At 40.7% G+C, this 23540-nt stretch overlaps 3 protein-coding genes across 6 annotated transcripts; 2 read left to right on the top strand and 1 right to left on the bottom strand.

The window, feature by feature from the left end:
• Positions 1 to 82: 82 nt before the first annotated feature.
• On the top strand, positions 83 to 16634 carry ppp4r1l (protein phosphatase 4, regulatory subunit 1-like). 3 transcript variants are annotated; one of them, XM_030729845.1, is made up of 21 exons: positions 84 to 309; positions 2916 to 2960; positions 3267 to 3396; positions 4753 to 4859; positions 4968 to 5110; positions 5307 to 5453; positions 5847 to 5954; positions 6509 to 6574; positions 6833 to 6991; positions 7503 to 7627; positions 8173 to 8434; positions 8567 to 8678; positions 8768 to 9066; positions 10157 to 10243; positions 10373 to 10558; positions 11344 to 11505; positions 11739 to 11839; positions 12033 to 12153; positions 12656 to 12790; positions 14788 to 14929; positions 16030 to 16634. In XM_030729845.1, the coding sequence occupies exons 1-21, from the start codon at positions 303 to 305 to the stop codon at positions 16173 to 16175; spliced, it is 2790 nt and encodes a 929-aa protein (XP_030585705.1). In that variant the 5' UTR covers positions 84 to 302; the 3' UTR covers positions 16176 to 16634. The 3 variants fall into 3 exon arrangements, with proteins under 3 accessions (XP_030585703.1, XP_030585705.1, XP_030585704.1); XM_030729844.1 differs by having other exon boundaries at positions 8173 to 8440; positions 8570 to 8678; XM_030729843.1 differs by having other exon boundaries at positions 83 to 309; positions 8173 to 8678.
• Positions 16635 to 18697: 2063 nt separating this feature from the next.
• bcdin3d (BCDIN3 domain containing) lies at positions 18698 to 20250 on the bottom strand. Of its 2 annotated transcripts, none has more exons than XM_030730148.1 (2): positions 19945 to 20250; positions 18698 to 19559 (listed from the first exon to the last, which is right to left on the bottom strand). In XM_030730148.1, exons 1-2 carry the CDS (start codon positions 20140 to 20142, stop codon positions 19008 to 19010), a joined length of 750 nt encoding a protein of 249 aa, XP_030586008.1. In that variant the 5' UTR covers positions 20143 to 20250; the 3' UTR covers positions 18698 to 19007. The 2 variants fall into 2 exon arrangements, 1 of the variants encoding a protein (XP_030586008.1); XR_004019989.1 differs by having other exon boundaries at positions 19421 to 19559; positions 19924 to 20079.
• Positions 20251 to 20654: 404 nt separating this feature from the next.
• On the top strand, positions 20655 to 23520 carry cox14 (cytochrome c oxidase assembly factor COX14). The gene is made up of 2 exons (XM_030730270.1): positions 20655 to 20800; positions 23091 to 23520. Exon 2 carries the CDS (start codon positions 23101 to 23103, stop codon positions 23275 to 23277), a length of 177 nt encoding a protein of 58 aa, XP_030586130.1. The 5' UTR covers positions 20655 to 20800; positions 23091 to 23100; the 3' UTR covers positions 23278 to 23520.
• Positions 23521 to 23540: the final 20 nt, after the last annotated feature.

Raw genomic sequence — 23540 nt, 5'->3', positions numbered from 1 at the left:
GGCGTGTGGTCACGTGACCGCTTCGGCTTTTTTTTTTTTTTTTTTTTTTTTTTTTAAATTGTTCGGCGTTACACAAAGCCCTCCCCACAGGCGCTGTTTGAGTCCTAGTTATGTCGAGTTTATACCCGTGTTGAGTAATGGTTCTTGGGTATAGTTGTTTAATACGGTATTAGCCAGTGAAAAGCAGCATCAGGAAGTACTTTCAGGAAGTAGTTTGCCTCCTTGTTTGAGTGACAGCTGTGCGGCGGTGACAGCCCACACGGGACGGCAGCCCGCAGAGCCGAGCCGAGCCGACGCTCAAGATGGCAGGTAATGGCACTTTTAAAACCGTGTTTTCTTCAATACTTTGCCGCTGTGCTGGCACTTCTGAAGCGTTGTTGTTCTGTTGAGGTTTGTAGTAGTTAAATAGCGGCTTCTGCTTCACTTCCTGTGTAGCATTCCCGGACGAAGTGAGAGAGGAGTCAAGCGAAAGGGCTGGACAAGCCGTGTTAGCAAACTTAGCAGCATCTAGCCAGCTAAGCTAACGAAAGCTCCTTATGGGCTATCGAAATGGGTGAATTTGGGAGAACACTGAATCCTGTATCTGCTCAGTACGTGTAGATTATTTTATTAATTACTTCAGGTCTTGGTGGCTAGACTCTATGACCCATGTTCATTATTGATCTGTTGTCATAGCAAACGCGAGCGAGTTGACCTAGCCAGCGTTAGCATAGTTGCTAAAGTCATGTTCAGCCATAAGCTGACCAAATCCTTCTTTACATCATAACAAAGGGCCGATGTTGTTCTGTGCCAGCGTGCTTTTTTGGGGAGGTGTTGTTAAACATATTATAACGTTATATATTCTACTCATGAAACACAACATTTTATGTGTGGTTTCGAGGCAGGACTTGCATTATATTTAGAGTACATTCCCTTGCTTGCCCAGCTGTAAACACTCGCTTCTCCTTCTGGGACTTACTTCTGGTCTCTTCCTTTGACTACCCCCCTCTGCTATTGTCCTATGTCTAGGGCTGGGTAGTATTGGAAATAAACAGTGGGGTTTTCTTCTACCAGATAACGTGATTAATCATAAATATATCACTGAAAAGGTACCAATTCTTAAAACAAAACACCTCTTTAAATGCATTGGGCATAGGGCTGTAAATATAACTTTCAACCATCTAGACTAGAAATTTTGATGGATTTGCATGCATGAGAAGATTCACGGATGTAGTGAAGTAGGACGTGCAGATGGTTGGTGTGATAGAAGAGGATGCTAGGCACAGAGTGAGATAGAGACAGTCAAAAGAAGATGATTTAAGTACACAGTAACTATAGTTTGTGTGTGTAACTGCATTTTGCAAACTACTTAGCAGCTACATCATTTGACTCTGCTACATGTGCTGCAGAAAGTGCTGAGTGGAGCTAACAGTAAAGCTTCTCTGCTGGACAAACTATGTCACAGCAGCATTTCTGAATTACTGTGGCCCGTTTTTATATCAGCACATATTATTCAAGATGTTTGTAATTTGACATGTGATGCTTGAAACCTATGAGTTGGATCCAGGAAAAAAAAATAGATTGTATGGCTTGATAGTGGAAAGTTAAACCCGAAAATGTATTTTTCCATGAACTAATTTGGCAATCATTCATTATGACCATGATATGTCCAAGTGTTTTATGCAAAATGAAACATGAACAAAATGATCTGTATATACACCAGATATAAATGACAACTATTAAGTGTAATGACACAAAGATACTCAAATGATTAAATCAGGTAATGGATAAAGTGGCATTTGTCTGAAATGAAGACAAAACATTAGCTGTACAATATGAAAGTTCACCACACTGGAAACCGTGCTACCGCAAGTAAACGTGCGATAAGGAATAAACTCTGTTTATTAGTTACACCTAGCTAAAACAAATGCAGTCTAATAGAACATACAAGCATGTAAGATTTGTCATAACCAAAGATGTAGTGTTCAGTTTAAGAAGCCCAATCTGCGTGTGCACTTTGGAGGATGAAGGCTGAAGTTTATAATATTGTTATACATTATAATTATATATGCATTATAATTGACAATTTTTTTATTCAATACATTTTCATCTGTGAGGATGGGTAGGAAAACAAACACATTAGTGTTTAACAGAGCACAGTGTAGTAGAACGTGACTGGCAATTAAGTGAATTCACATCATGATAATCACCTACATTTTTCATCTGTGGTTTTATGGATGTGGACTTGACCATGACAGCCTATTAACTAAAGGAACACTCTGCAATAAAGCAATAAATCAGTGATATTGGAAATTATTGTTGATCAAGAAAATTAAGGCTGGATATTGATCAGATTTTACTGATACAAATTCTTGAATTGATTCCGCTTCCTGTTCAGTTTCCTTTGTGAGGAGGAAAAGTGTGCTACCACACAGGTGTTAAAAAACTGTTTTTTACCTCTGTATCTGTCTGAGCATGATGGAGTAATGGAGTAGAAAAAAAGGCTTGCGCAAGACTCAAGTGTGCAAAAGCTCCATTGCCAGTTTGAGGTCATTGTTTTGCCAACACTGATGAAAGGAAGCTATTCTGATGGATTGCACAGTTTGGTACCAGTTTTTAACTGGAGTCAGATCTCAGCTCCCTACGCTGATCACTGTGATAAGTATTGATTAGATTTGCTTCTCCTCCAGGCTACAAAAGTGACAATATCACTTGAATGCATTAAGTTTCACTTTTACAGAGTGATGACATCAGGGAGACCACTGTGATTTATTGGCAGTCTGTTTGCAAGAAGACTTTGTCCCCTTGTAGTAATTGGTTGACTGTAAGCATGCCATTCAGACTCCCTTTCATTTGTTTTTAGAGAGGGTGTCATTAAGAGTCATTAGGTTTTTCCACCATGGATCCCTACCTCACTAACTGCCTTGTTATTGCAGGTCTGTCTTTATACTTTGAAGATGGCCACGATGATCTGGATGATTGTAAGTACTCTAATAAAACTGCATTAAACAATAGGATTGTGGAATTATTTTATTTCCTATAATAGGAGCTTTGTTCAACAGCTAGATGGAATTGTTTTCTTTAATTTAAAGCTGTCCACAGTATTTTGAGGTTTATTTCATAGCAGTTCATCATCCCTGCCTGTTAGTCTGATTCAGTACCTTGAACCTGGCACTCTGACTGCTTTTTTTTTTTTATTGGCCATCTTGTAGGTGTTTTGTATTTTAAGGTATTTGGAGACTGACCCAGTATGTGGAAATAAAAATCATCTTTCTTTGCTCCCACAGTTGGATTTGATGACTATGGCACAGAGTGTGATGGTATCCGCATCACAGCCTTCCTCGACGCAGGACAAGATAACCTAACTCCTCTCGGGCGGCTAGAGAAGTATGCTTTCAGCGAGAATGTCTTCAACAGGTAAGTGGAGCTTCGTGGTCGAGCTGTTCCCCCAACCCTCCACAAAAATAAAGAAAATGTGAGGATAAGTTGACACACCATATTCTCCGACGTAAACACTGAGCAATAAATATTTTATGAGTGAAAACTGACCTGCTGGCTTTGACCAGAACTCAGATCTTGCTTCTAAATAAGTCTCTAAACCTACTACAGCTGTTAGTAGGTGGCATTTGAAGCTCAGTAAAATTATTTAAAACTAGTGGCTGCTACAACTAAGTTTGTAAGTAATGATATGTATTAAAAATTGTTCCAAATCTGAAGCCATGTCCACAGTAATGTATGTTTTCTATTAAGAGCTGCCCTTTCACTTTATTGTTCTCACTTAAATCTTGTGTATTTTATCAGAATTATAGTAGTGTTTTATGTCCTGTATTTGATATAAAGTAACGTTCTTTTAATCTTTTTCCTGATTGAACAAGGATGAATCTATGCAAACCATATTTTCAAATGTTTCTGCAAAACTCTAGACATGTCGTCATGATGACGATGTGGGCTGATAGCATTAGAACAAATTTTAAATGTGTTATCAGCAAGGAAACATCTGTAAATCACTGGAACGTGGTAGCAAGGAAACATCTGTTAAATGGCACTTCTTGTAGAAAAGTTAATGAGGAAATGCAGGTATTGAGGCAAAACTTTTCATCAACTATTCTGAGTTGGGAAATAGTTGCTTAAAAGGTTTTTGGCAACATAAAGTTGTACAGGGAGAGACTATTGTTGTCTGACCTTTATTTCTATATCGTTTTATTGTGGGACAACATATATCTGAGACGTCCCATTGTAGGTCATCTCTAGGATTGCTGTTTTTGTTTTGTTTTGTTTTGCTCCTCCCTCATAGTTATCAGGATGACTGACTTAAGCCCTGTGTACTTACTAATACCGATACTAACGCCACAGCAAAGGAAGGACAAAGGACTTGATGTAGAGCCATGTGTGGAGGTTTTCTATCTGAACATAATCCCACTCTGTTATATGTTAAAAGGATATTTAGTGTAAGGTTTATTTTTCCTGTTGTGAGTGTATAAAGGCACGGCACCTAATGTGATGCTTTGTCGGGTTACCAAAGCAGAATAATCACAGAGGCTCCTCCAACCTCAAATGCTGCTCATGTCTGTACACGAACGCCTCACATTCCTGTCTTTATGTTTTTCATGCTCAGCTCTGCAGGGTTATAACCCTGCTGTTATTTCCTAACGCACGTGTGTGTGTGTAATACACTTGACAGCTCTGTCAGTGCGGTGTGTCACGCTGTGTGCTTTTGACACTCGTAGGTATTGGCAGGCAGTCTACTAACTTGAAGCTCCCGTTGCTTTCTAGGCAAATCGTGGCTCGTGGCCTGCTTGATGTGCTTCGAGAGTTCAGTGACAATGAAAATGACTTTATCAGTGTCATGGAGACAGTTGCGAGAATGTCAGAAGATGGAGGTAGACATATTTTCATTTTCATTTTTTGTAGCTGTGGTTGCAGTTTCTGCTATGTTGTGTTTTTATTATGGTTCATTAATGAAATACTGTAATGTGTGTGTGACTCAGAGCCCACGGTGAGAGCTGAACTGATGGAGCAGATTCCTAACATCGCCATGTTTTTGCACGAGAGTCGGCCCAACTTTCCAGCCGCTTTCTCGAGATACTTGGTACCAATTGTTGTCCGATATCTCACTGATCCAAATAACCAGGTAGGTCTCACTTTTCTCACTGACTTTACAATAATTTACAAAAGTGAATGCAAACAGCAGTTTATGCAGCACTTGTTGCTCTTGCCCTAGTAATAGAAGTAGGAAAAAAGGGGTAAATGCCAAAATTCATATACGTACATTAGTATTGTATACGTCCTCTTTTTCTTTTTAAACTTCTGACCCTCGTATTTTTCAGGTGCGGAAGACGAGTCAGGCAGCACTGCTCGTTCTATTGGAGCAGGGCCTGATCTCTAAAGCTGACATGGAGACCAAAGTTTGCCCAGTTCTGCTCGACCTCACAGAACCCAGCAGTGATGATGACTACAAAATCGAGGCAGTCGCTGTAAGACAATACCACATTTTTAAGCAAGACATTTAAAGAAATGTGTCAGGGTAGTGATTCTCAAATTTTAACTCTCCATTTTTCATCATCAGAAAATTGTTAATGATAAAAATGCACTTTTTGCACATTAGCCATTCACTAATTCATTTGACCTAACTCAAATCGGGGTCAGCCTCCTGAATCCTTCTGTTATATGCATACAAGTGTCTTCCTTCACTATTTACTCTTAATGTCCAGATTGTTTCAATTTCAGTGGCATTTTTTAATTTCTCTGTAAGGCTCACGGGACATTTGATCATCTAGTTTTAATAAAGTGCACCATTGCTGAGTAAATTGAGACACACTCAGAGCTTGTGAGGACACTAAACTTGCTCCTTGTGTTTCTCTGTGCAGATCATGTGTAAAGTTGTGACTATGCTGAACAAAGACACAGTGGAGCATCTGTTGTTGCCACGTTTCTGTGAACTGTGCAGTGATGCCAGGCTCTTCCAAGTGCGCAAGGTACTGGCCTCCAAACCATTTTTTGAGCTCTACCTGAAACAGAGATTCTGTTTTACAACTCAGACAGCAGTTATTTGGGCAAAAATGTAATTTTGTTTCTGCTGCTCCATTAGTGTAAATTCACTCAGTCAGTGAGTTAGCTTTAATTCTGTTATGCGCATTAACTTAGCCTCCACTACACTGTTGTTTTCTGTGTGCAATTTAAATTCTCTGGTGTAACTGGTGCCAGTTGGGGATGGTTATTTAAGAACGGCAAAGCTAATTTAACTTCACTGAGGACTTTTTGAGTTTGTCAGGAGCTCAGGAGTCCTGAGCTCCTGACAGAAGTTTTAGTTTTTGTGCCATAAAGCAATCTTCCTGAAGACTAATAAAGCATACAAATCAGTATGAGTTCTGATTAGTGTTACTGAGACTTAAACTTCTTTACAGAGACAGTGTTTTGATTTTTTTGGCACTTGCTTAATCATATAAGATAAAATAATTTATTATGTGTTTTTATTTTGGTTCTTTACTCTTACTATCACTGAGGCATTGGTATGATTTATGCATTACAGGTGTGTGCAGCCAATTTTGGAGAATTTTGTTCTATTGTTGGTCAGGAGGCCACAGAAAAACTGCTGGTAAGATGCCTAATACTCCTTTTTCATACATTAAATATGTAATTTTGTGCTACTATCTAAGATAAAAGTTTAGCACTACGTCCTTGAAGCTTTTCCTTAGACGTGCCTTATGAATTCATATGCAATGCCTTAAGCTGTGTTAAATTGCTGTGTAGTCAGAATGGTGTTATGTATCTTTTGCAATTCAGTAGTTTATCCATGCCCACAGATTTCTGCATGGTTCAGGGTTTTATGCTGATGTGCTTTATTTTAACATAGATGCCCAAGTTCTTTGACCTGTGCTCAGACAGCCTTTGGGGCATCAGGAAAGCCTGTGCTGAGTGCTTCATGATGGTCTCCAACTCCACCTCTCCGGAGGTGCGGCGGTCTAAATTGTCCCCCTTGTTCATCAGCCTCATCAGTGACCAGTCCCGCTGGGTAAGGCACACAAGCACGTGTGAGAACAGAGGGGAAAATAATGTAATTTAAAAAAAGGATTGTGTAAAATTGCAAGAACATGCAAGTGTAACTTCCTGTGTGGTGTGGTGAAATTAGGGCAGTTGTTGCTTGGAGCTATAAACAAGTTTTTTATTTATTTTTCCCTCACCATCCACCTTCTTTCTAATGTGGTATGCTTGCAGCTTGTCAGACTTTCAAATAGGAGAGTTCAGTTTTGTTTTTGATCTACCTGAAGACCGGAGCAAAATATGTATTTCCTGCAACATAAATGTCTTCATCTCATATCCACAAGTTTTAGGACTGTGTAGCCAGTCTGCCTTGATGAATTTTTTTTTTTTTTTTTTAAACTCTGTGTATACAGACATCCCAACTACTCTGAGAGTCACAGTTTTGTGTACTGTCCTTTGAATGCTTGTTGCTTCATAGCTTCAAAGACTAACAAAATTTGAATAATTGTCAAGAGATGAACTCCTCTCTATTCCACTCTCAGGTGCGACAGGCTGCTTTCCAATCACTGGGGCGTTTCATCTCCACCTTTGCTAACCCATCCAGCACAGGCCTTCACTTCAGAGAAGATGGTGCCCTACTAGAGGTCCCCAGATGTACATCTGACAAGTAAGATCACCTGGTCAACACTAATGTTTATCGCTACTATGATGAGAGGCATTAAGAGACTCAGAGGTGTGCTTCTCTTTGTTCTGTCCACATAGTATTCAACAAAATGTACTTTGTTAATGTGTGTATCTCAGATCAGGGTGGTTAAGCCATCTAGTACACTGAAATCTTGTTCAGTCAGTGGTTGTTCATCAACATGCAGGAGGTATGAGGTATGCAGGAGGTACCGGCTGTGACCTGACCGGTTTAGTTTTACTTTCTTTATTTCATCAAAGGCTTTATCTGGAAAAATTGTGAAATAAAATGAACTGAAAATGTTCCCCTTTTCTCCTTTTTAAGTTTTTGTTATCTTCAGTTAAAAGTTCATCTAGGCCTGACCAGTGTTGATCAAGGGCTGTTTTTTTTTGGTTTGTATTTTTTTGGTTTGAGTTCGAGGTCAAATGCAATTGGAAAGATGTAACTACTGGATTTAGAAGTGTCAGTGACATATGGTAGATGCAAGCATCTACCCAAGGTTACCCACACTTTTTCCTTCCTCATTTCAGCGACTGCTCCCTAAACTCCCTGAACTGTTCTGACATTAGCAGCTGTCACACAGACAGAACCATCACCCACACACCTCCAAACCAGGACGGGCGTGCCACACCGTCACCAGAGCATGTGTCGACAGCTGACAGCGAGGAGTTACACAACTTTGACAGTCACACCTCAGTGCCCGAAGAGATGCATGATGGCTTCACCCACACAAACAGCAGTGACAGCCCGACAGCTACAAACAATGCTAAGAACACAAAAGAAGCGGAACAAACAGACGAGAACTTTAATTCTTTTCACTATTGGAGGTCTCCTTTACCAGATATCAGTGGGGAACTGGAGATGCTAAGTTGTCAAACAGCACAGGAGGTGATGGAGGAAGAAAAGAAAGAGGAAAAGGAACCTACAGAGAATTGTAATGAGTCCATGTCCAACCACGGCAAACAAGCTACCAGCGACCAGATCCAGAAGGTTTTGGACTGTTTGCAGCCACACATGGATGACCCTGATGTTCAAGGTGAGCATATGCAGCCAGAATGTCTCTGATCTGTAGTCTTTGTGTGCCAAACCGGCATGTAGATTCAACTTTGTGTAATTCACCTCCAGCTCAAGTTCAAGTGTTGTCGGCAGCTCTGAAGGCAGCCCAGCTTGATAGCCCGACGGACAACAGCCCGTCTGAACCCCAGGCAGAGTTACAGCCTGAGAACAACACCGACAGCCTATCTGCGGAGAGTACATCTGTGGAGGTTCAGTCAGAGACAGAAGGGAGTCTCACAGAAGAGGAGGAAACGTTGACAACTCCCGCAGTCTCAGAGTCATGCCCTGTCCTGGAGCAAGGAGACGAGGAGACGCAGACAGAGCCCCTGGAGAACCAGGAACAGTCTCCTCCTAACTCCCCCATTTTGGTACAAGCTTGTTCAGATTTATTGCTTTCCAATATTGATTATATGACTGGATTTATACTTGATGCAAGTAGTTTTGCAGTGACATAATCAAAGGTTATAGTTTAAACTAAAACTAGGTGTGACAAAATATTTTAGTTCACTAGCATCACATTTTGACTAAATTCTGAAGCAGTATCATTTTCTTAGTATTTTTTTCTTTTTCTGCTGACTATTACAATTATATTACTTCTGTCTTCTGCCATTACTAAGTGACACTACATAATGCTTTATTATGAATTTTCATTCATTAAGTTAAAGTGTTTGTGCTGGAGGGTTTGCTAAAGAAATTTAATTAAATAAAATGCTAGATACTTATTCCTATCACTTTATATTGTAATTGATTAGACCCTAAAATTTATAGATTAAAAACCCAACAGTCTAGTGATTCATTCTCATATGAGCAAGCTTTTGGTGACAGTGGGGGAGGAAAAACTCTTAACAGGGAAAAAAAACCTCCTGCAGAGCCAGGCTCAGGGATGTTGGCTGTCTCCCATGAGTAGCCAGGTGGGGGAGAAGACGAGGGAGAAGAAAAGAACAGAGAGATGTAAAGATGTGAAACTTTTAGGAAAATACAAACTGAACAGTTGGTTTCTTGTGCTGCTGAACACCAGCATGTAGTCGCATTTTTATTAGGGAGTTGCAGATTAAGGTGCAGCTCACAGCAAAAAGGCTCTGCATGGTTGTATGTTGTTGTTGTTCCTGTAAAATTATGATCAATGTTGGCCTAGGATGTTCACTGAAACTGACCACACTTGCAATCAAAGGGAAGCGATTGCACGTGGGAGCAATTAGATTGAAGGCAGTTAGAAAGACTTTTTAATACATGAACATTGTGAAAAGCTCTATTTTAACTAGAAACTAGTTTTTTATTTAATCTAACCAAATGGATTAACACCAAGATGATTTATATCTGTTTTATCAAAGGCTCTGTAGCTACATTATAAATAAATCAGGTGTAAATCATGGTTAGTCCTGTATGAATTGTTTCTTTAATGCTTAGTGCACCTGTGTGATCTTTAATAGTATCTGTGTGAATTTGTATTTTCCTCAGGAGTCTGAACTAATCGAGAGTGTGGAAGAGGAGGGAAAGGACTCCCCCCCTCACAGCCCGTTATCTGAGGATAAGCCTAAGGTCCAGGTGAGTCAGCACTGCTATTACCCAACCTGGCAATATTAAGCATTCTCTTAGATGGTATTGATTAGCACAGACGTGGATTAGTCGCATCCCTATTGCTCTGATCACACATGCTTGAATCTCTTTCTGCAGAATGTGATCCCGCAGCAGCTGCTGGATCAGTACCTCTCTATGACGGACCCGGCTCGTGCCCAGACAGTGGACACGGAGATTGCCAAACACTGTGCCTTCAGCCTGCCAGGGGTGGCCCTTACTCTGGGTCGGCAGAACTGGCACTGCCTCAAGGACACATATGAGACCCTTGCTACTGATGTGCAGGTAGTAATAAAAACATGAAAGGAACCACAGAGGTAATCTGGGATTAGATTTGTGCTTTGATTCCTAAATGGGGAAAACACCACATGAGAGCTACAAACCACATATTGACTGACCAAGAATATGTTGTTTGGCTTTTGGAGCTCTGGGATGTCAGCCAGAAGGAGAGAAGTACTGTACCGTTTCAGTGGTCAGTCAACTGGAAGCAGACTCCTTAGTGTTTAATTTTTTTTTTTTTTGTACTTTTTGCTGGGAAGAAAAGCCAAGAACACAAACAATGAATAAACTTCATTTTGATGGATGGCTCTTAAGTATTTCAAGAATACTTAAGAGCCATCCAGGATGTGCCACGAGACACATCCTGAATGTGTCTCGTGGCACTTCATAAGACCAGTGTCTGACTGGTGGCTTAAGATTTCATCATATCAGTGTCTGTGTTTGTTTTTGGGGGGCCCAGAATGAGATTGTAATGAGGTCTTAACATGGCAAATTCTTAACTTAAGAATGTGAGCAAGAAAGGGAAATGTGCTTGAAAGAGCAGTGATTGTGGTGGCATTTACGCTGTTACCCATCACTTCCTCACAGCACTGAATGTCTCTATTAGCATTACTGTAGAAGGTGTAATGTTAAGTTATTTTTAGTATTTTTTTTTAAGTTTCTTTAGTAATTTAGTAATGTGAAAGAGAAAAAAAAAACAACCTATAAGATGTTTTATAAACTGCTTCCTTGTCCATGGCTGGTGCTTTAATCCTTTTTTGGTTCTTTCCCTCCTACTCACTTGCTCTCAGTGGAAGGTGCGGCGTACGCTGGCTTTCTCCATCCATGAGTTGGCGGTTATTTTGGGGGACCAGCTGACAGCAGCCGATCTGGTGCCCATCTTCAACGGTTTCCTCAAAGACCTGGATGAGGTCCGCATTGGCGTGCTCAAACACCTTTATGACTTCCTGAAGGTAAGATTACCGATTCACCTACTTCTGGAGCAAGTCTGATAACATTGTTACAGAAAGTTCAGTCTTGGTGGTGTGTTGATATTCACACTTCAGGAGTGCTTTTGCTTTTACAGCTCTTTAATTTTTAATGCACTCTGTGAGAGAATTTGTAGTTTCCGGTAAAAACAGGAACGTTACTGATAAGGTAGCACTTTTAATTTATCTGCTTTGTGTTCATCTTGTTCTTGTTGCAGCTGCTGCATGCAGACAAGAGGAGAGAATATCTGTACCAGCTGCAGGAGTTCATGGTGACAGACAACAGTCGCAACTGGAGATTTAGATACGAGCTGGCAGAGTATGTTGTCTTTTCTTCCTACAGTCAGGATGAACAGCTGGAAATGCTTCAAACTTGTCCTTGCTGTTTAACTTACATTCAATGCTTTAGTGTTAATTTATTTTTAAATATGTGTTTCACCTTATTTTGGTTGGTTGTATTTGCATGTACTGTATATCTGACTAAAGTACTCTGTGCCTTCCCCCCCCTGCAGACAGCTGATCTTGATCATAGAGTTGTACAGCCACTACGATGTGTATGACTACCTCAGAGAGATAGCACTCACACTCTGCTCTGACAAAGTCTCTGAGGTCAGGTGGATCTCTTACAAACTGGTAAGCTTTTTTTTTTCTTCTCAATTGGATGGTTTTTGTGATGAGGAACAAACAGCTTTGGCAGCTTGTGACAGATAGCCAGGTCAGCAGAAACAATGGAAACTTTAGAGGAAATGAGCTGATAGATGGTGTTCAGTATGTGTTGCCTGTGACCAATGATGTGCCATCTTGATGGTTATGTTTCACCCTGTTTCGGACAAAAAGGCGCCCCTGGCTTGTTGAGCGTAGTACAGATTCCATGTATACTGAGGGGAAAAGTGCTGTACATTCCATCCACAATCAGCTGAGCTGATTATTGCGGTCCACCTCTACAGATCTTGGCTTAGCTCCAGGGACACTGCACAGTTGGTTCTTAGTCATCGAGAGGAAACCTGTACCTGCCAAGTTCTTGTTTGTGAAACGGAGAAAAAAAATTCATAACCATGTTAAACAAAGATAAACTGCAGTTTTACTCTAAGAATTAATTTTTCAGTGAGTTAACTGTCACCTCTTGTGTTCTCAGGTGGTAGAGATCCTCCAGAAGCTGTATGCGTGCGGGGCTGACGAACTGGGCCTGAACTTCATTAACGAGCTCACTGTTAGATTCTGCCACTGTCCCAAGTGGGTGGGGAGGCAGGCCTTTGCATTTATCTGCCAGGTGCGTAATGCTCATCTTAAGTGCAACAACAAGGTGTGTGTGTGTGTGTGTGTGTGTGTGTGTGTGTGTGTGTGTGTGTGTGTGTGTGTGTGTGTCTGTGTCCGTGTGTATGTCCGTCCCCCTGTCCCATTTCTTCCCATAGCTGTAGCTGCAGCTGCATCACTGAAACATAAAGTCCCAGAGGTGTCCTTTTGGATTTAGGTCAGGCGACCATGGGGGGATAGTCAGTGGTATCAATTCCTTCATCCTCCTTCATGTGACATACTCTCGCCACAAGAGGGCGGGCATTGTCACGCACCAAGAGGAACCCAGAACCTAGGTATGAGGATTTCATCCTCATACCTAATGGTAGTCAGGGCGTGTTGCCTAGCCTGTAGAGGTTTGTGCGTCCCTCTACGGATATACCTTCCCAGACCATCACTGAACCACCACCAAACCAGTCGTGCTGAATGAGCACATCAGGCTTCATGAAGTCTGTTTCAGATTTTTTGGTCAGAGACATTCACAGCAGTGGCCTGCGGGAGGTCATTTTGTAGGGCTCTGGCAGTGCTTGTCCTGTTCCTCCTTGCAGAAAAGAATAGATACTGTTCCTGCTGATGGGTTAGGGCCCTGTTTAGCTCTCCTGCAGTAACTGCCTGTCTCCTGGAATGTCAGCCATTCTCCTGAGACTGTGCTGGGAGACACAGCAAACCTCCTGGCAATGGTATGTATTGATGTACCATGCTGGAGGAGTTGGACTACCCATGCAAGTTCTGTGGGGTCCAGGTATTGCCTCATGCTACCAGTAGTGACACTGCCCCTGGCCAAATTCAAAACTAGTGAAAAAAAAAAAAAAGTCAGAAATGATGAGGAGAGAAAAATGTCAGTGGCCTCCACCTGTAAAACCATTCCTATTTTATGGGTAGTCACATTGTTGCCCCTCTAGTGCACCTGTTCATTTCACTAACAACAAAGCAGCTGAAACTGATTAACAACCCCTTCTGGTACTTACTGACCAGATCAATATCCCAGAAGTTTAATTGACTTGATGCTGTACTGTGATTTAAAAAGTGTTCCTTTAATTTTTTTTTTTTTTTTTTTTTTTTGAGCAGTGTAGAATAAACTCAATAAAAGGGTAACCCAGATGTTGTTTGGAGCTTTGGGTTAAAGCAGCCTTGACGCTGCGTACACACTGGAAATGATTCCTTCGACACTTTGAAGCTGACAGCTGGTCATTTAAGGAACACCAGGCTCTGGTTGCTTTGGTAACCTGATGTAATTACCAGGTCATATGTCGATCAGTGGTATTCTGCATGCTCATTGGTAGTCACTTCGGTCACTCGCTTGGAAGTTAAGAAAAGTTTATCTCTGGTCCCTCCTGCTCCCTGCTGCCTGGGGTTATTTTACCCGTAGTCCTAGAATGACATTCACTTTAATTCATTTTTCATTTATAGATCTCCAAGTTGCTTCCAGTGTGGATGCAGCTGAATAGCCAATTATGAAAGGGTTTTTGCTCCCCCAAAAGAGGTTTTAGCCTGACCCAGTAGAAAAAATCACAAACTCTGTAATAGAATTATTCCCTTAAAACCAGTTTTGTTAATTGGAGTTTAAATTATTGAAGTAGAACAGGTGTTTTATTTATCATATGAACAGGAAATAATAGGAAAATTGCAGACCAGTCATAGTCACTCCCCCCAAAGGCTCATTCTGAGCCAGAAAAAAATACTGTTATTGTTCCTGGATAATTCATAATTTTCTTTATTTATTAAAAACATGTTCAGAAAATTAATATTGTGGTTTTTAAATGTTCATGAGGTGAACTTTTTAAATTATGTTTAAAAATACAAAAAAAGACACTGGCTGTTTCACGTCATGTTCACGTTACATAAGAGATGAGCAGAAACGAGCTTTTCTGTCTGATCAGATGCTTTGGATGTTTTGCCGCTTCACCATTGCTGAGTGCATTTTGACTGACTTCTTCCTCCGTTTGGTTTGCTGTTTCCGTATATTTTCCGTAGGCCATCGTGGAGGAGGATTGCATGCCCATGGAGCAGTTCAGCCAGCATCTCCTGCCTAGCCTGCTCAGCCTCTCATCAGACCCTGTGGCTAATGTCCGCGTACTGGTGGCCAAAGCTCTACGACAGAGTGTGATGGAGAAAGGTAATCCACAAATAAACTCACTGACTTGAAGGTTTTAATAATTCAGCAAAAAAAAGTACAGGGCATAACATTTTTAAAGCTTTCAGCTTTACAAAGTTAACCAACAAAGTAGCATGACCGTATGCTTTTGAGATGTTGATAGACTTTTAGATTTTTGAGCTTTTGTCAGAGCCAGAGGGGTTGTTTCCATTTGTTTCCAGTAGTTATGGTAAGCAAATTGTCTTCTGATTCCAGCTACGTAGTCAACACACAGACATGAAGGACGTCTGTCTTCTCAAACATCCATTTGTTCTGAGCAACCTCCCCTGTATCTGCACAGTATGCTTAAAGTAGACTTGGTATGCTAATTTCCAACCCCATATTTTTAGTTTGGACTCCAGCATCGTTCACAGTTTAAGATAATCCTCATTTATCTTGGCCTTGGTGCAACTCCTGAGTTCACCCTCTGTCTTAAACAAGCTGAAAGACTAAACTAAGCATTTAGAACAGCCTGAACTTTTGGCTCATTATACAGTATCGTCATCCTTTTTTAAAATAATGGCTTGTGTCATTTTTTTCCCACGTTTTCCAGAAAAGACAGAAAACTGAATCAAACATTGAAAATACAATCTAGGCCAAAAAAAAAAAAAAAAACTTTTGCTAAAAAATGACTTAGGCCATTATTTTAAGACGGTCATTTGATTTTCCACTTTTGTAAGAATATTTATATTACAGAAATAAAGAAAAAATTGTAACAGTAAAACTTAAAATGCACTATAAATGTAGCAAAGAGTCAAACAGTCAATGCAGCTGCCTGAAAAAGCTTTTAACCATCATAAGCTTTGGTCATAACAGATCCCTCCTTTCGAATGTTTTTTTTTTAATGCTACTAACTACATTGAGCTCAGAGCTTTGGGAGATTTGTTATTGTGACACTGGAGTTGCTGCTGCTTTGCTAACATTCTGCTTACAGTCTGCATCCATGTAGAGGCGGTGCTGTGAATTCATCTTGAACTTGCGTTAGTGCCATTTTATGGAAGTTATTGTTCTCCCTTCAGCTCATGCTCTGGTCATTTGCTCGTAACTTTCGGCTCTTCCCACTAACTGAGTTTTGTGTCCAGCATACTTCAAGGAGCCGGGCTGTGCCTACGCTGACGAGCTGGAAGAGACTGTGATGGCTCTGCAGTCCGACAAGGACCGGGACGTCCGCTTTTTCGCCAGTCTGGACCCAAACAAAAGTTTGATAGACACAGCCCCCCTGATCTAGCCTCAGCTCCCCCTACCAGCCCTCTTACAGCCCACCTGCCTGTCTTGTCTGTCTGTCTGACTGACACACAGTCAGTTGTAAACTGCAACACCAGCACCTGACCATATCCCCAGCCACTCACCTGCTGGGTGGATTCGCACTGACGACCACTTGAGAATCAATGGCAGATGTTCAGGTTGCTGTATTAAAAAGTATGAGCATGCTCAAACAACACAGCCTTGTCTCTGGTTGGGCACTACATAGCGCACATTACCTTCACAACAACGAGGAAGAGGAGAGGGAAAAAAAAGAGCAAACTTGTCCGTTTTCATAAGATGAGCAGGACTCAGACGTCAGCTGGCGTATTTTACACCTGAACTTTCCCTCGCCCTCCTCCACACTAACATCGACTCAGTCCCCAAACACAGACTTGTAAAACTACGACAGGCTTTCTGTCTCCAAAGCTAATTCTAAGCTTGATTATAAAATTGAATTTTTTGTTTTTGTATCTTTTTTTTTTTTTTTTTTTTTTGTGGATTTCTTAACGAACAAGCGGGCGAGGCCCGCCTAACTCTGACGTGTGCACTAACTCAGGGGGACTCATCTGAATCTAAACAGCATTATTAGCTTACATAAGCAGAAGCTCCTGGATCCCTCATGGAAAGGAAAAAAAAGAAAAACAAAAAAAAAAAAAAACACCAGCATTCTGAACAGCAGACCAGCCAAACCAAGTAGCTCTGCTGGTGTCTCGCGCCTCATTTCCTCCTAAATGCCTGTTGTCTCAGACATCCTTTTGTCTTCTAAGATGTCCTCTGGGTTATTGTCTGTTCCCTTCTAGCTTCTCACGTTACTCACTCTCACCTGGTCTTCATGGGCCACCAAAACCACTACTGCTGCATAGGAAAAGTGATTCTGCCACTCAGCGTAACTTTCAAGTAAAACCATATCTTTGACTTTTTAAAAAAACAAAAACAATGACCTAATGAACTTTTGATTGCTTACCCACTCTGTGTCTGTTTAACCAAAAATGTGACACAAACTGTCTCCCAAATAGCAGGAGACTGATGAAATACCTCTGTTTGGACATGACTGGCCAGTGCGAGGGGCATCTGTGGTTCAAACAGGCTCTGAATGTCCTCCTTTGGGGCTCTTTTTTTTTTTTTTTTTTTGAGCAAGTCTGTGGTGTTAACTAAGACATCAATAACAAGGGCTCATGAAGTGACACAGGGTGACGTAAAACTCAGAGAGAAGAGGAAGAAAGCAAGCACACTGATAGATTTTTTTTTTTTTTTTTTTAATGCATGTTCCCCCCCTCTTTTACTCCCTTTTTTTTTATGTGTAAAGTCTGTTCCACTTTTCTTAAGGTTGACCTCCTGATATTGAGTTGTGACCATGGTGGTGCTCAGTGGATCTGACTGACCGGTTGTAACTTATATGAACGGCCACGTTAAAAGGCTGAAAGACGCCCGATGATTATTTCCCCGTCTCTGTGGAATGATTTAAAGTATGAGATTTCTCAGAATTTTGTACAGCTTGAACCTGTGGAGAAAAAAATTATGGAACTAAGGCCAGTGTAGTTGGGTTTTAACCCATTTTGAGGTGTTAATATTGGGAGCAGTCACCAAGTCACTTTGTGTAGTCTCGAGCTTTTCTGTTTTCCTCTGTTGTAAATGGTAAGCCCCCCCCCTTTTTTGAGCTTAGATATAAGTTGAATTTAAATTGATTGTGGTGTGTGTGTGCTTTGCATCTCAAGTCTTTCTTCCTTTGAAAGGAGAGCTCACTGCAGTAATGGCGGTGTCCACTCATCTCGTCTGTCTGCAATTTGTCCATCTTTTTTTTTTCGTTTTTTTTTAAATGTAGTAGAACAGTTAATATATACATTTTATGAGAATTATTTTTCTTTTTCAATTATGCACCACTGTTCAAAGATTTTATATCCTAACTTTACAAAATTTACAACCTTTGTAATATTCAATGGTTTCTTTTAAAAAGACATTTTATGTAATGTTATTTTTAGTATTCTGTAATTAAAATGATGAAAATTACAGTGCTGTTGTTTTTGTTGTTGTATTGTCTGCTGTGGTTCAGTCGTTTAATTTAAAAAAGTTAGATAATCTGACATTTAAATATTAAACAGATTATTGGTTAAAAATTCTGTTATTAGCTGATGTTCTTAATATACACTCACTGGACTCTTTATTAGGTACACCTGTTCGACTGCTCCTTAATGCAGATATAAAATCGGTTAATAACAATGATAAGGAAGAAAGGTTGGTGCACATAAAGTGTGTTTAATAATAGAGGCTCTATTAGATAATGTGATTGCACTCAAGTTTTCTGAACTCATTGTGTCATTAAAGCTGAAATGTGGTGATTGGTCAAGCTGCCACAATTCTGATAAATCATTCTCTGGTTTCCGCTTCCTCAGTTTAAGCTCTTCATGTCATCATATTAAATAAGAGTAAAGCAGCAAATGATTTCAAGAGTTCTGGCACATACACATTCTGTGAATATGTAACAGACACATTTGGCTTTTTCTCCACATTTTATTGACTTAAAAAAAAAAAAGACATTTGTCACAGCCCTTCTGCTAATTTTTTGCAATTCTTTAGTCATTAGTCTGGAAAATGACTTAAGTGACTTCAGCGTGCTTGCACACTCTTTGATTAAGAGCACAAAATCCAAATATACTCAGTTTATTATAAAATCTTTAGATTTGAAGCAGCAATTTTCTTAAGTGACTTGAAAAGTAAACCAATAGCTGATTAATCTCTAACAGCTTTACAGTTGATCTGTCTTTGCTTTTCCTGCTGTCCTCCCTGCACAGCTGATGACAACTCTCCACAGTGCTCCTTATCTCTTTCTGAAAAGCAGCAGTTTACGGTCCCATGCAGTGCTGCCAAAGCTCTGGATTAGCTCCATGCCACAGTGTCTTTCCAGGTGCTCCCTGGCGTGCTCGGTTACATCCCCTCGGATCTTCAGGGTCTTAAAGTGGTCAAAGTCCGAGCGGCCCAGCTTCCTCAGCCGCCGGGCCGCGGAGCGATAACACTTCCAGGGCTGGGCCTCCAGCAGGAGGTGCTGGCTCATGGAGGCCAGGCGAGAGAGCAGCTGCAGCAGGCCAGAGTCTCCATGATTTAAGTGGACCCACATGGTCACAGCCAGGCACAGACACAGGTGGAAGTGGGAGCAGCCATGCAGGCTGAGGTAGTCCTGCAGCTGGTCAGTATCTTCAGTGATGTCCAGAGGGATGAAGGTGATTCTGCTGTGCAGGCGGTTGATCTCCTGCGCTCGCTGAACAAGGGTTTCATCCAAGTCGAAGCCCAGGAGATGAACGCTCCTCCTATCTGACTCTTCTTCAGATGCAGGCTCAGGCACCAGATGCTTGTAGAAAGCTACACTCAGTTCCTGCCATTGGCAAGGTGAGAGGAAAGAGGACGGCTGTTATAACCCAACCTGTTAAACTGTTTTTAAATGTCTTCTGTGGCTCTGAGGAAGCTTTTTAAAGAGATCATTTAGATAAATGGGTATCATCCCTTATATTGAGGCCTCTGAGAAGTCATTCAGCTTCAACAAATAGGGTATGAGAACAGAAATCTAAATTGAAATATTAGCCAGGATTATAAAGTGGGTCCAAACGCTAAAAATAGCATATTGTATATGTATATATACACACACAGATACATAATGCAGAAACATGTGGGAAAGCATTGCCTATTTAAAGGGCCCATTAAAGAGAAATGGAATCCAAATGATTAACACTTATACATACAAACTACAGAGGCGGACTCACTCCTGAGTTACAGCCCACGTCCAGGATCAGCGTGGTCTCATCACTGCATCCTAAATCCTCGAGCAGTGACGGTGGAATCAGACTCAGGCGGTTCTCTGGAGGATTGAAGGTGTAGTAATTTATGAAGTTACCGTAAGGAGCGGCGCCAGGATCGTTTATTTCATCAACTACGTCGCTGTTTTTCGAACATGTTGCCATTGTAATGAGTGCACCTCCTAATTGACTCCGGGTAGAAAACAGTGCTGACCGATGTCAACGGTTTGTATTTTATTTAGTTAGCTTTTAATTTAAATTTAATTAATTTTCATTTTCATTTTCATTTTTCTTATTTAAAGGTAGAATAATATCAAATTATCCGTGTACGTAAGATCGATTTTACAAATTACCCAAAGGGCTACATATACCGGCGTGTAACCCAATAATAATTAATTAAAAAAAAAAAAAAAAGATTTTTTTTTTGGGTCATTTTTGGATTGTTAACGTATACGTGCATGTTTAACATGCCTAAACTACTGCCAGGCAATTTTTATTTGTTTAACATATTAGCGATTAACCCTGCCTTTTGTTGCACAGCGCACTTACACTGTAAAATATTTACTTTAGAAATAAAGCGTAGCGTCTTTATTTTGAGGTAGGTCTGGGAAAATTTAAGAACTGCCCGTTTTTACTCCGTTTGTGGCATATCGCTGTAAAAACTCCCGGTCAGTAGGTGGCGCTGTGCAGTTTTGGCAAATCAAGAGAAATGTCCCCTTTCAGTGCCCGTAGCTCACGTTACGAGAACGAGGGTGGTAGTTTAGAAGCTGTGCTGACATTGAGAATTATAACGCTTCTTACGCAGTCTCAAAGAGTCTCAAAGGTAAGAAAAAGATAAAAGTGTTCGCCACGAGTGCGTTTTCGGAGTTGTGTGTCGGTTGCTAATGTTTGCGCACGCAGTTTTTTTATCTTAGTGACAGAGAAAATTAACTCAGCAGCATAAAAACTGCCTAAGACGTCCCAGGTTGTGTTGCCAAAAAGCGATTTCCGGTATTTAAATTATTGTAAATTATTATAATGGCTGGTCTATAATCTGTCAAACATCTCACTCATGGATGATATCAGATCATCGGGTAGAAGCTGTAATCAGTTTTTGGCAAAGTGACTTTTATATAATCTTAATTTATCCAAGTTAAAAATACAGTCTAATTGACCATGGTCTTTTTCGAGAGCGTTCTGGTCAAGATTTCATTAGAAATTGCAACAAATATAACCTAGCAGCTCTGTAAATATATTTTAAGTGGCCAAAAATGACTTCTAATGAAGAACACAGAGTAGGTACAATAGCGCAGAGTCATATCGATACTGACAAAATAGGTAATTTCTTCACTTTATATACACTGTATTGCCATAATTGTTCGCTCGTCTACCTGCACACGCATATGAACTTGAGTGACATCCCATTTTTAATCCATAGGGTTTAATATGATGTTGGCCCTCCCTTTGCACGTAGAACAGCTTCAACTCTTCTGGGAAGGTTTTCCACAAGGTTTAGGAGTGTGTTTATGGGAATATTTTACCATTCTTCTAGTAGTGCATTTGTGAGGCCAGACACTGATGCTGGCTCACAGTGTCAACGCTAATTCATCCCAAAGGTGTTTTATTGGGTGCAGGCCAGTCAACTTCTTCCGCACCAAACTCACTCATCCATGTCTTTATGGAGCTGCTTTGTGCACTGGTCATGTTGGATCAGGAAGTGGCCATCCCCAAACTGTTCCCACAAAGTTGGGAACATGAAATTGTCCAAAATGTCTTGGTATGCTGAAGCATTAACAGTTCCTTTCACTGGACATAAGGGACTGAGCCCAACTCCTGAAAAACAACCCCACACCATGGTGATCTAAGGCTTGGATGCAGCTGCTCAGCCATGGAAACCCATTCCATGAAGCTCTTTACGTCCTCTACTTGAGCTAATCTGAAGGCCACATGAAGTTTAGAGGTCTGTAGTGATTGACTCTGCTGAAAGGTGGTGACCCTTGAGCACTGTGCCTCAGCATCCGCTGACCCCACCCTGTTTTACGTGGCCTACCACAATGTGGCTGAGTTGCTGTCGTTGCCAGTCGCTTCCACTTTGTTATAATACCACTAACAGTTATCTGTGGAATATTTAGTAGCGAGGAAAATTTCACAGCTGTACTTGCTGTACACCTGGCATACCACACTGGAATTCACTGAGCTTCTGAGAGCGACCCATTCTTTCACAAATGTGTGTAGAAGCAGTCTACATGCCTAGATGCTTGGTTTATACACCTGTGTCCATGAAAGTGAGTGGAACACCTGAATTTAATGATTAGGATGAGTGAGTGACCACTTCTGGTTATATAGCATCGTTTACATTGTATCAGTATTCTTTTCCTAAGGTAGAGGATCTCTGCACTTCTTCCACCAGGTGTCTTGGAAGAGTTATTGACAATCAGGGTTTTTTTTTTCCTCTTCTTCTCTATGTTTATATTTGTAACATAAAACAGGTAAACCAAAAATAGCCTTTATAAATGTGACTAAACATACATATTTGTAATCTCATTAGAAATGAATCGATACTTCCAGTGGTACCTTTTCAGAGTTAGAGGATACAAGGCATGCACTGGTGTGTGTAAAATTCTGGGCCAATGAGTACAATAGGGCTGATAAATGCTTTTTTAAATCTAATATCAGGCACACGTTATTAAAAACAAAAAAAAGTTTAAAGCTTTTTTAGTTCTGAACTCTTGGCCTGTACAAATTTGACGCGCCACACAGTGAATATTATTTGCCAGTAAGTAGAAAATGTCGATACCGATGTTCCTCATATTCTTAAATTATAATGTGTGATGTGTTTCAGTGTTGCTGGTGAACTGCAGATAATTATCCAAAGTACATTTTTCAGTAACACCTTAAAAGATTATCATGTATTGTTTTGTGCATCTTGGTTTGTAGAAGTTAAAGCTGACATATAAACATGTTACAGATAAATACCCTTCAGATTCACACTACTTTAATAACTGATGCAAAAATCTGAGGTTGAAATCTAAGATGCTGAAAAATCCTCTGGTGATTTGCAGCTTTGTAAGCATCACTGGTTAATTTGCACCATTTCTGAACCTGCTTTGAGCTCATGTTCTTGGTTCATTCAGGATCCCCAGCATGGTGACCGGAAAGAGGCTGGCAGACTTCGGCTATCGGGCGTTTTCTGCCTCGATGATGCTGCTGACGGTGTATGGGGGCTACCTGTGTGCGATGCGAGGGTACCGCTACATGCAGAGGCAGAAACAGTTGAAACTGGCAGCAGAGAACCAGGATCCTGAAGTCGTCAAAGAATGAAATCAGCTCTGCTTTTTGCACATGTGGACATTTCTCATTCCTCGTCTTTATCCAGCAGTGAATCAAGATGTTTATTATTGCCAGGATACTTGTGATTTCATTGAGGACACAGAGCCCTTATAAATATTTGTTTATAAAGCTTCACCAAGCAAATTAACCAAGAACATATTATTTGCATCAGTGGCTGGTTTCACATTCATTCTGAGCAGCACTGTTTCAGGAATAAAGATGGATGTAATTGTTTGTATAGTATATTAAATGCC

Source organism: Archocentrus centrarchus, chromosome 5 (genome assembly GCF_007364275.1).
Source record: "Archocentrus centrarchus isolate MPI-CPG fArcCen1 chromosome 5, fArcCen1, whole genome shotgun sequence".
NCBI lineage: Eukaryota > Metazoa > Chordata > Actinopteri > Cichliformes > Cichlidae > Archocentrus > Archocentrus centrarchus.
The sequence above is the reverse complement of the archived record's forward strand: the minus strand, read 5'-3'. Positions and strand labels throughout refer to the sequence as shown.